The sequence below is a fragment of the Mustela putorius genome, unplaced genomic scaffold, assembly GCF_011764305.1.
Source record: "Mustela putorius furo isolate JIRA1106 unplaced genomic scaffold, ASM1176430v1.1 tig00000174_pilon_pilon_pilon, whole genome shotgun sequence".
Classification (NCBI taxonomy): domain Eukaryota; kingdom Metazoa; phylum Chordata; class Mammalia; order Carnivora; family Mustelidae; genus Mustela; species Mustela putorius.
This window is the reverse complement of record NW_025421304.1, coordinates 34,926,561-34,938,610: the sequence shown is the minus strand read 5'-3', so window position 1 is coordinate 34,938,610 and position 12,050 is coordinate 34,926,561. Positions and strand designations below refer to the sequence as shown.

The following is a 12,050-nucleotide window of genomic DNA, read 5'->3' as shown; positions in this document are numbered from 1 at the left end:
AAGAGCTAAGGCTCAATTTTCTATTGGACCTATGGAGGGCAGAATTACCAGAAATCTCAAACACGGGATAACCCCAGTATCCTTTGGCTTTGGAATATGATATCTGGTTTCAGAAAGGCTTTTATTTGACTTTGTAGAGACTAAAGACTTTGTGGAGACTAATGTTTAAATTAGTTTACAATCATTTAACAGAAGAGAGGGAGAAGAGAAGGAGGCGGTTCTGGGGATCTCATTCTGCTGGAGAAAAATCTCCTAGATATCATTCATAAGTCCCCTCAACCTCAAGAGCATCTCAGGGGCTGCAGAAGCAGAGGTGTGTCCCAACCCTTCAGGGCGTCTTTGTGATCAGGACATACAGGAGTGGTTTAGAATAGGAAGGAGTCATCCTTTGCAACTTCATCTCCAAAAGGGAAGACTCTCCCTTAAAACCCCCATATCCTAGCCACCCTTCCCATTCTACTGTGGGTCCTTCATTCCTTCATTTTTTGAATTTCATTTGAAGCCATTAGTATTTCCTGTGCCACCTGTGCCACCTTCTGTGCATCAAGCTAATGAATACACTGGCTTGGCCTGCCTTTACAAACCCTTTTGGAATGAGAAATACTCCAATATTTCTATATTCCAATATAGTAGGGCAATAGGCACATATGTTACTTTTATAATTGAAAGTAACTAGCGGCAATAGCAGTATTATGTAAAACATTTAAAAATGAAGCCCTCCTGGAGCACCTGGGTGGCTCATTGAGCATCCAACTCTGCGTTTTGGCTGAGATCATGATCTCATGGCTTGTGAGATCCAGCCCTGAGATGGGCTGTACTCTCAGTGGGGAATCTGCCTGAGGATTCTCTCCCTCTTCCCTTAACCCCCCAAATAGGTAAATCTTCAAAAAAAAAAATTAAGCCCTCCCAATCTCATTACCCCATCACATCAACACATTTCATTCATCAGAACTTTTTTAAGTATGTCACACACTTTTGTAAGCATGCATGCCGTGCTTCCTGTTGCAGACCACGTCCCCTCTTCTCTTCAGCACTTACCATATAAAATATAGGTTCCCAGTGGTTTGAGAAGGCTGAGACCTTTTCCAGTGTTATCCCCACAGAGGCAATCCAAAACAATGTCCACTCCTTCAGCAGAGATTCTAAATGGTGTGAAGACAAAGCAAGATACTGTCACCTGTTAGGGACCAAACTTCTGATGGCTCCTCCTTCCTATGTCATGTTGTTTACTCCTAGAATCAGCAAGAACAAGAGCTCTGGGAGTAGCTATAAATAGGCCAGGAGGCCAGGAGGCCTAATTTTACCTTTTCCCACCCAAGAACTTCACAGAGCTGGAGGTAGCTACAAATCTGGCTGGTGGCTTATTTCAGGAGCCAGCCTGAGTTAGGAAAGTGAGCATGGACATCATTGAATTCATACATTTGAATTTGTACCTAGCCACCTCAAGTAACTTCTCTGAGTCTTAGCTTTCTCCTTCATAAAGTGAACCAAGCACGTTTCTTTGTGCTGGGGATGAAAGAAGGTGTCAGCCTATTGCCAGCCATGCAAGTCACTCCAAAGTCAGTTACTCAACAATTCCTGTCTATGGAGCTTGGGTTATGGACTAGGCTCTGTCCAAGGTTCTGGAAACAGAAAGGGGAACAAAACCAACATGTTCTGTCTTCATGGGGCTTCCAGTCTAGCAGGGACTAGCTTTTCTCCCCTTCTCCATCTCTCCTCAGTCAGTCACATTAATTTAACTCGCAAACTTGTATTCATTCAATCTCAAGGTTCAATCTAAAATGGAATCATTGAGGAAGAGGGTTAAATAGACAGGTTCTCAAGGTGCCTGGTTGGTTCAGTTGGTTAAGCAGCTAACTCTTGATTTTGGTTCAGGTCATGATGTCAGGGTCCTGAGGTCAAGTCCCACATTGGGCTCCAATCTCAGCAGGAAGTTTGCTCGAAAAGCCTCTCTCTCCCTTTCTCTCTGCCCCTCCTCCCACCCTCTTTCTCTTTCTCTCTCTCTCAAATAAATAAATCTTGGAAAAAATAAAAAAGTAGAGAGGGTCTTCCTATAGCAGTAGAAGGTTCCAGAGTAGAGAGAATCCATATTTATACTGTGTTAAGCAGACGAAACATTTTTTGATCCCTTCCTCCATGAATTTGTTTGTACATTCACCGATTCCCTCACTGATTCATGCATTTAACAAACAGCTACTGGGCTTCCACTGTTAGAAGATATAATGTAGGAGGGAGCTATAAGCAGGAAGGCTCTGGGGATTGTAGGGAAGCTATTTATGCCCCCAGGGCTCCCAGTTATGGCTAGATCTTGCTCTGCTCAGTCAAGAATGGCATCTCTTCAGATTCATGAGTTTGCAGGATTATCTTGTCTTAGCACACAGTTCAGTATTTCTACCTCCACCCTCATCCCCAAACTGAGTTCATAGTTCATGTCAACAGCTAGATCCTGTTTTCATAAGTAGAAAATTGCATGTGTATCTCTAGGGTTCAGACACTAAGTCAACTGCCCCATGCCCCAGGACAGCTGAGTTGTGACTTTCAAAAAGCTGAGTCATGATGTTTGAAAGCCTTCAAGTCAAGTCCAAATTCTAGTCGTTACAAAGACACATCAAAAATTATCAGCTTAGCTTTTGCCTCATAGAATGCTTATTTATAAAGGTATATCTGTTCAAGTCCCACCTATAAATTCAGAACCAGGGAATTAGGCCAGTGGATCTAAAACTTAAGCATCAGAATCTCCCTGGTGGTGGGGGAAGCTCATTACAAACAGGCCAACAGGTAGTTTGCTCTCCTTCGCCTCTTCTTGTAGCTTCTGATTAGGTTGGTTTGGGCCCCAAAGATGGGCATTTCTAACAGGTTCTCAGGAGATATTGATGCTGCTGATTCTGGCTCCACACTTTGGTCTAAGCCAGCTACTCAGGAGCCAAACTGGCATTTTTTTTTTTTTTTATTAACAGTTAATTGGTTCATTCAATATTTGGGCCTGGCACTGCACTAGGCACTCGAGGTATAGTGGTGAGCCCAAACAGATTTGACTTCTCCCCTTTTAGAATTCCTGTTAGGTAGATATTCACCTATAATTACACAAATAAAAATTAAATTGAAATTGAATGGTATCTAGTGCCATGAGACCATGTCAATCTGGAGTTTGCCCAATTGGGCCTTCCAGAGAAGGCATCCCTGGGAAAATGCAGAGTGAAGTTACCTAGGTAAAGAGTGGCCAGAATAATGTTCCAGGTTGGGGAACAGCATATGCAAAGGTTCTGTGGTGGGAGGAAGCCAGTGAGCAGAAAACTAGGAAGCATCCAGTTTGGCTGGAGTAAAGAAAATGTAAAAAGATGAGGCCTCAGAGTCAGGTGGGATTTGGAATACAGACTCTGTTGGTGGGCTCTAGATCAGTGCCACGCACCTGGTGATCAGGTCTCCACCTTGCATCATGGGCTGGGTAGCTACGTTACTGTCTTCCTCACTCCTACCAAGTGTGTTCACTCCTATGGGAAGTAGGACCCTGCTCTATTCTATTACCAGCCCTCCTGGGCCACCTTCTTCCCTGTGAATGCCATTTCCCCAGGACCTCTTTCCTTTGCTGCAAGATGCCCACCTGTGTTCAGGAGCAGCCTCCCAAATGCTGGGCTGTTCACACCTTTTGGGGTACCCCTGAGGGACCTGCCCAGCCCCAAGTGCTCATTTCCTGCCTGATGTTCCTCACATTTATATTCTGTGAATGCACATTTTCTCCCACAGTCTGCCAGTTAACTAGCTGCCGCTTCTAGACCTGTTGCTCTGTCCTCTGGTTCTGCAGAAAGGCAGGGCAGCCCACATTAAGCTACTGCCCACTTCCTCGTCCTCACTTGCCACTAACTGCTCACGGCATTCTGACCTTGTAGCGATTCCTAAAACATTCCTGCCTCAGGGCCTCTGCATATGCTATCATCTCTGCCAGAATAGCCTTTCCCCAATCTCCTTCGAGCTGGCTCCTTACTAATCATCCCACGGAGAGTGGGAATCCCAGATGATCTCTAGCTCCCTTTGCGCTTTAACATCTGTCCTAAAGACACTTCTCAGTTTGCCTTGGGCTGTAATTATTCTAGTTTATTTGTCTCTTCCACCAAAATGTACGCCCCATGAGACAGGGACCATGTTTGTGCTGTTGTATCCTCAGTCCTCCTTATCCTGCAGGACACAGTGTTAGTTCTCAACAAACATTGATTGACTGTATGAAAAGATGATTAAATAAATGATGAATGGAATGAATGCAGGACAACGAGGAGAACATTTTGGGTGGTATTTCCACATTTTTATATGTGTGCCTCCTTCAAAGGAAACTCACATTTTCTGAGCTCTGCTGTATGCCGGGCATTTCAGAATTAATCTTCATGACAAGTCTGAGACAGCACTTTAACTCCACTTGTTTGAGGAGGAAATGGAGGTTCTCAGACGCAGCGCCTTGCCCAAGCTTGTGTAACTGGTACACCCTACATTCAAACCTCAGTCCAGTTTCACTCCTGAGCAGCAGCCTTGCCACCTTTCTGAATATAAGATTTAATAAGCATTCCAATCAGTCTAACTATGGAAGCATTGTTTTAGCAATTATTCTTTGAAGAATTCTGGTTTAAATGTTGTCTTTAAAAATAAATATAGGTATATCCAGAGTTAGACCACGTTACTCCAAACAGACAGGCCAGGAGTCTTCTATTTTCAAGCTGCTTTTTTCAGTCCTAGATGATAGGAGAGGCCCAAGGTCAGGGTCCTACACATCTGTCCTAAGTTTTCCGCCACTGGACAACCACTCACTAGTGCTTACTTCATGCTGGACAGTGTGTGTGCAGAGCTGCGGGGGGCACACAGATGGGGGCTCAGGTTCCTCCCTGCTATGAGGGAGCTCGTGGATACTAGGGAAGACAGACTAAATGGACAGCCCAGGCAGTCACCACAGCTCCAGTAGAGCCAGTTGGGACAACGGAAAATCTTTCTGTTGGGAGATGAACAAGAATTGACTGGGTGTTGAAGGAAGGGCATTGTGCAAACGTTGTGACAGGTTGACCCAGGACAAGCAGCACCAAATAGGCCCAAGGAAGAGGCTTTGGGGCATCAACCATGATAATGAGAGACTCTGTGTGCGCACCATCTCCTTCCAGAAGGACCTAAGTGTGTCTGCCACAACGGACAAGTAACATGGAGTAGTGGGCAGGCATGGGCTTGGCATAAGGGCAGTATAGCTCTGGGCTTAGGAATATGAATTTCATCTCAGTATTAAGCATCCTCTTAGCCTCTTAGTGTCTTGGTGTCCCCATCTGTGGAAGGGAATGATGGTGATAACCCCTGCCCCAGGCTTCTCTGTGAAGCTTAGTTTGACTGAAGCACATGGAACATAGGGCCTGGCTCATGGTAACTTCTGGGTCCATGGAGCTTTTTTATTATTTTTTTCAGGGTGGGCCAACTTAAAGAGAATTCTTTTAGTCAGGGAAAAGAGTATAAAGAAAAGACGGCAAAACCTCAACAACCCAACCATGAACCCAAGTAAATGTCAGTGTGGGTGGAACCACAGAAACCATTAGAGCAGACGCTTGATCCCCTTGACCGTCCTAGGAGAGCATGTCCCACTGTCAAGAGCGCTTACACCATGTGCCAGGCACAGTGCTGAGCACTTCCTAAGTTGTGTCTCATCGAGGACGTCCCAACCCCGTAACTCAGGGACCATCATGATCCCCACTTAATGATTAAGGAAGCTTAGACTCCATGTGGTCAGGCAGCATACCCTAGGCCCTACCACAAGGAATGAGGAGACTTGCTCCACCACATCTAGAAACCAAGTGAGGGCCCCAGCAGCAGGGCAGAGTTTCATAGGTGGTGGGGACCACCGCTGCCACCACAAGGCACATAGGCTCCCAGTAGGGGCTGACCAATCTGCTTGATTTCCACCATCTCAGTTGCTTCACCTGTGAAGTGAGGAGCTTTCCCCTTGCAGGATTGTCCGGGGGGCACACACAGTGGTGCAGTCATACGGGTCAGCGGAGGGAGCGGACGCCAGCAGAGCCTTGCTTGCACCCACTCCCCTTGCTGGCATTCGCTCCCCACCTCCCACAGCCTACTGAGATGTTTCCCATCCTCAGATTCCCTGCTGGGGGCTGCCCACTTTGGTGTGCCTTCTCTCTCTCTCTCTTTCTCGGTCTTTCTCTCCTCTTAACATTTGAAGTCCTTACAGTGAGATGCACACAGTCAAAGCTTCTAATTCTTCCACTTGGTTTTGAGCATAGATAGACAAGAGGCAAGGGACATAAAGGTGAGGTCTCTATTACAACTGTGCCCCCCCATTCTCTTTACAAGGCCAGGCTGAAGGCTGAGATCATGTTCAAAAGAAGCTCACCAACTGACTGGCTGACAAAAAAATCTGCATCTTGAGAAATTTGATGTTATTATTTTCCCGCTCTGTATCAACACAGAGCACTGTAGCAGACAAGATCCATGCTCAGAAACCAAAGAGAAATCACTCTCCATCACTCTTGTTGTATATTAGTGGTTAGGGTTTTTTTTTTTTTCTTTCCCCACTTGCTCTTCATTTTTTGTCTTCATGTGCCAAGAATTTATACAAAGCTGTGATCACAGTGTAGCTGGAATCTGGCATTCTGCTTTTTTTCCACTCCATGTGCTACCATGGGTATTTTTTCATTTTGTGACAGAATCTTCATAATTATCTTTTTTTAGGGGCTCCCTAATACTCAAGAGTGTGGGTGTAGCATAACGCACTGAACCGTTTCCGAGCTGTTGCTCATGGAGGCCGGTTCTGAAATCTCAGCCTCACAATGAGTGCTGTAGTTAACTCTCCTTGTTGGTCTGTGTCGAGCACCGGCCCTGAGGCAGATGCAGTGATGGGCTCGGCGACAGGCACCAAGTACCTCTCTCTTGCTTGTATCTTCTTCTGGATTCTTTCCTGAGGGTAGGGTTGGTGGGACGGAGGGCATGAACCCACCTGCGACTTCCTAGTCATTTTTACTGGAATCCTAGGGTCTCTGCTTAAACACACAAGGAACCAGTAGAAGTCTCATTTGAGAGAAGCTGGTGGTGAAGCAGGTCTCAGATGCTGTCACTTTCTGCTGGTCTGACATCAGCATGAATCACTGACTTGGAGGCTAGAAAGGCAGCCGGTTGAGGACAGTGAAGGGATGAGGGTTGGAAAATTCTCCAGGGAAACCGGGGGAGGCGGGAGCTCTCTGGTTATGTACTGTCATTCATTCATTCATTGATGATGTCCTTACTTGATTTGAGAGAGAGAGAGAGAGAGCATGAGCAGGGGGAGGAACAGAGGGAGAGGGAAAAACAGGCTCCCCACTGAGCAGAGAGCCTGATGCCAGGACCCTGGGATCATGACCTGAGCCACCCAGGCACACCTCACTGTCACCTCCTGACGCTCATTGCCCATTGCCTCCCACACCCTTCTCCCTCTAGCTGTCCAGGTCTCCTTTCAGACTCTTGAATTTACCAAGTCGTTCCTGACCCCCCAGGCCTTAGCACATGCTGTTCCACCTATTCAGAAATGCTGTTCCTTTGGCCAGTTTCTCACCCTTTAATGCTCAGCCCAAATATCATTTCTTGACAGACTCTATGTCTGATCTCCCTGTCGGCATATGCTCACCGGCACATTGCATTTCCCTACTAGAGCATATACCAAAAGTACAAAATCGGTCAGTTTTTAAAATGCTGTTTTTTGTTCCTCTTCCCCAACTAGACTCAAAGCTCCATGAAGACAGTGACTCTCAAGGTGTTCTTTTGTTTGTTTTTGTTTGTTTGTTTTTGCCAGATCTTCTGCCCTAGCACAGAACCTGGCCCATGGCAGGCACCTGGTACAAAGTGGGTCAGGGAATGCACGAGGAAAGGATGCTTGCAAAATTATCATTTAAGGGATTAAGGGCAAAGCCTGCTGGAGGGACAATGGCAGTTCATTTTCCAGACCACAGCTCGAGAGATGCAAGTTACAAGAAGGAAGAGCTACCCGAGGTTTAGGAAAGTCGGCAGAGGTCTATCCCAGAAGTCTTTAAAATATGCCTGCCATGTCTAGAAACGTGCTGAACTTCTGACGTCTAGTTTGGAAGGTCTTTTCTCACTGGAAATATCAGGAAAACCTTAAACTCTGTGCAAATCTCTACCTTTAAAATTTAAAAACAAATCTGAAAATCCAGACCATCAGAAGACTTTCTTAAAAAAAACTCCCCAAATTTCACCTACTCTGGTCTAATTCTATCCCCTTGGACAACCAGATCTCCCATCCTCTAAGTCCTTCCATTTGGGGAAAGTTGTTTCTTTATTATGATGCGAGACGGACAAATGAATTTCTCTGTATCATACAGTTTAGTGCCAGGACATGAAGAGACCAAAACCACAGCTTCGAGACGTGTCTGAATCCCGTTAGGAGCTGGAGGAAGCCAAGCCCGAGCATCAGCCTCCCCCACTTCTGAGCAGCGACAGGGGATGTGACACACAAATCATCTCAAGGCAGCTGGGTTTTCCACCTGATTCTCCGTGTTGTCAGGCACGGGGCCGTAGTTAACAGCTTCCAGACCGCAGACGGAGCATGGGTCAGGTTAGAAACCCACGTTCCCCACCGTGGGTCTGCCTGATCTCCCTGCCTGCGACCTCCCCGCTCCCAGTCCTTCTCTGCACACCACCAGCGACTCTTCAAAACTCAAATCTGATCGTGTCACCGCTTTGCTCCTTCCGCGGCTCTCAGTCACACCCAGGTCCGAGGCCACATTTCCTTTGTCTTGTATGTGAATGAAGGAGAAATGAACCTCTCTGTATTAAGGTCATGTCATAGCCACTATCATAATTTAGCTTGGCAGCTTACTCACCTGCACTGTTCCTCAGTTTTAGCCTCTCCCAGATGGGGGCGGTGGTGTGTGTGGTCATAACAGGGTTGCTGAGGATTAAATGAGCTCATACCCATGAAACATTCAGCACAGAGCTAGTAACAGTAGGCCCTGATATATGTTTACTCTGATTGTTGTTACTATTATCATCACCTGCCCTCCTCTGAACGAGTGTTACTGTTCTTTAAGAAAGAGAGAGGAGCAAGGACCAACCTGGTACTCCCTAGGACGAACACCTTACCTTTTCACTTCCTGCACATAGTCTGCATTCCTGTCAAAGAGGTGAGTCACGGAGTCTTTGATTGCTTCATGCTTGAAGGTAGAAGCTGTTCCAAAGACAGTCACATTGGGGATAGTGGAACACAGCTGAGCCACAGCTTGGCCCTGGAAGTGAAATGCAATAGACAGGTCACACAGAGTTACCATCCAAGAGCCCGTCTTGCTGGATTAGAGCAGGGTTTCTCAACCTGGACCACTGACATTTTGTAGGCTGGATCAGTGTTTGTTGTGGGGGCTCAAGTGAGCATTGTGAGACGTTTAGCAGCAACTCTAACCTCTGACATGCTAGGTGCAAGTAGCGTACCTCAGTTTGTCTCCAGATGTTTCAGAATGTCCCCTGGGGGACAGTGTCTCCCTTGGTTGATAACTACAGCAAAACCCCAACACCAAGACTTAACAACCATTATTTTACCACACGGAATCTCAGGTTCCTCATCTAATTAACAATAGTGGTACATACTCCATAGGATCTTGGGGAGATGTCTTAGCCAGGATCCCCCAGAAGCAGACCCTGTGGCAGGGATTCGAGAGTCAGTACTTGATCTGGAGTATGACCACAGGAAATACCGGGGTATTGAGACACAAATAGAAGGCAGCCAGTAAAGGGTATGCTATCGAGTCAGCACCCACCCTGGGTAAATGGAACTCCGTCCCTCTGAGGCATTCTCTGAGCAGATATAGAATATACCTCAGAGTTATCCCCAAACACAAGGTGAACAGACTGGACTATTTATTCCCGAAATTTCCATCTGCCATCAGTCAGGAGTTGCACCTGCAGCAGTAACTCCCAGGTACGTCTGGCTTGTTCTCACAAACCAAGCACGCTCCCACAGCTAGACAGAAGCCCGAAGCACACAACCTGTAGCAGTGTCGCATGCAGAGAAGCTACAGTGACAGCATCCAATCCGGGGCACATTAAACAAGACCATGCATAATAACACAGGCTAAACGCTGGCCCAAAACACGACACTTAATATAAGTTACTCAATAAATCTTAATCCTCTGGTCCCTTTCGTGGCTGAGACGGTCAGGCATACAAAGAAAACGCAAATGCATAAGGTTTAAATGTTGAATGGTCTAAGAGCAATCCCAGACATCGTTAGGAGTGGGTGATTTTCCCACATCCTTTTTCAGTATGGTCAGAAATGTAAGTCATTGGACAAAATACAGTGATCACGTGAGCCCAGAAACCTTCCAGCAAAAATCCAGTTTGCTGCTAATGAAGGTGCGTTCTTAAAACCAAGTTTTCTTTCCAGCCTTCTGTCTCCCTTCTCAAAGAGGCAGGGATTATTCTACCAAAGGCACCTGGGATATTAACTTCTGCCTATCACTTCACGATGTGTCTTCATGTTGGTGGACTAAATCAGGTTGGCAGGTCTATTTCTGGAAATGTTATTCTTCCTAACGCTGGCAATGAACGGCAACATTGACTGAATCCTAGAATGTCAGACGTAGAAGATCATCCAATTACCCCCTCCCCATCATTGTTCCACAGATGAGGGAACGGTGACTCAGAAAGGTTAAGTGGCCCCAATTCTTCGGAGGCAGATCGCGATTGGAAGCAAGGTCTCCTAACTTCTGGTTCTTGCCATTTTCTGGAATGCCATGCTGTCTACTTGTTTTGACATTTTAAGCTAAGAAGACTTTGAAGCTGCTGCCTAAAATAGACATGTTACTGACTTGGGGGGGAGGTCAGCATTTCAGAACATGGGCATGAACTTAAGACTCCAATCAGGCTATCATTCTCTCTTCTAAGAATACCTTTGACATTTGGTTATTATTATTTTTTTTTATCACTTGATTTTAGAGAACGAAGAGGGGACTTTCCTTCTTGGTGAGTGGAAATATCAGCACTCCATGTTGCCGTCCTCTGAAATTCAGCAGGGCTTGAGCTAACCTCATCTGTGCTGGGATGGGAGATTAGAAATAGTTCCAGGATCTGTGTGGTCCTTCCAGCCCACGGTCCATAGGCCACCATGACATTCATCTACTCAACTACTTTTTCAAATTCCTATTATGTGCTCGTCACACTATGTTATGGACGGATGCAGGAGGGCCAGAAATGACTGACATGCCTCACTGTCTATTCTCTGGCCCCAAGTCCCCCACCAAGCCTTAGATTTGTGTATTGAATGACCACTTGGTGCCGGTCTCCACCTAGCTGTCCAAAAACAGCACATCACAGTCAACTCATCTAAAACAGAACTCTTAGCTCTCTCCATATGAGTCACTCCTATTGCTTTGCTGGGGCTATTGTAACAAAATACCACAGACTGGGGGACTTAAACAACAGAAGTTTTTCACCATTCCGGAGGCTAAAAGTCCAAAATCAAGGTGTTGGCAGGGACGCTTCCTTCCAGTGGCTGTGAGGGAGGGGTCTGGTCCGGGCCTCTCTCCTTGGTTTGTAAATGGCTGTCTTCTCCCTAGGCCTTTTCACATGGTCCTCCTCTACCACCACGGATTGACATTCACCGTGATCCCAGTGCTATGCGACCCTCATTCCATGGTGTCCAGCCTATGTCCAAATTTCCCCTTCTTACAAGGACTCCAGTCACAGCGGATTAGGACCTACCCTCATTTCAAACTTGACTACCTCTGTAAAGACCCTACCTTCAGAAGGCACCTTCTGAGATACTGGGGGTTAGGACTTCAACATATGGTCTCCGTGGGTGGGGGGGCGCAATGCGACCCATAACGTTCCTCTGTCTGCATCTCCTGCCTCAGTGGCTGAAACTGTACCATTTACATATCACTAGGCTAAAGTCAGGAAGCCGGGGTCACCTGACTCTTCTTCCTCTTCAGCCCCACATCCGGTTAGTGCATTGTTTCTACTCTCGTCTCTGTGACTATTACTTATTCATCTGGGTTGTTGAACTTCCTTGTCTGGACGATGACGACACACTTCTG

The 12,050-nt window shown here is 46.4% G+C and overlaps 1 protein-coding gene across 1 annotated transcript in view; it reads right to left on the bottom strand.

Moving 5' to 3' along the window:
• VAT1L (vesicle amine transport 1 like) overlaps nucleotides 1–12,050 on the bottom strand; it is a 134,974-nt gene that overhangs the window by 67,887 nt on the left and 55,037 nt on the right. The window contains exons 4-5 of the mRNA XM_004753955.3: nucleotides 9,106–9,248; nucleotides 1,039–1,142 (exon numbers count right to left, since the gene is read on the bottom strand). Of these exons, the coding sequence (XP_004754012.1) occupies nucleotides 1,039–1,142; nucleotides 9,106–9,248 (247 nt within the window). The remainder of the gene's footprint in view (nucleotides 1–1,038; nucleotides 1,143–9,105; nucleotides 9,249–12,050) is intronic.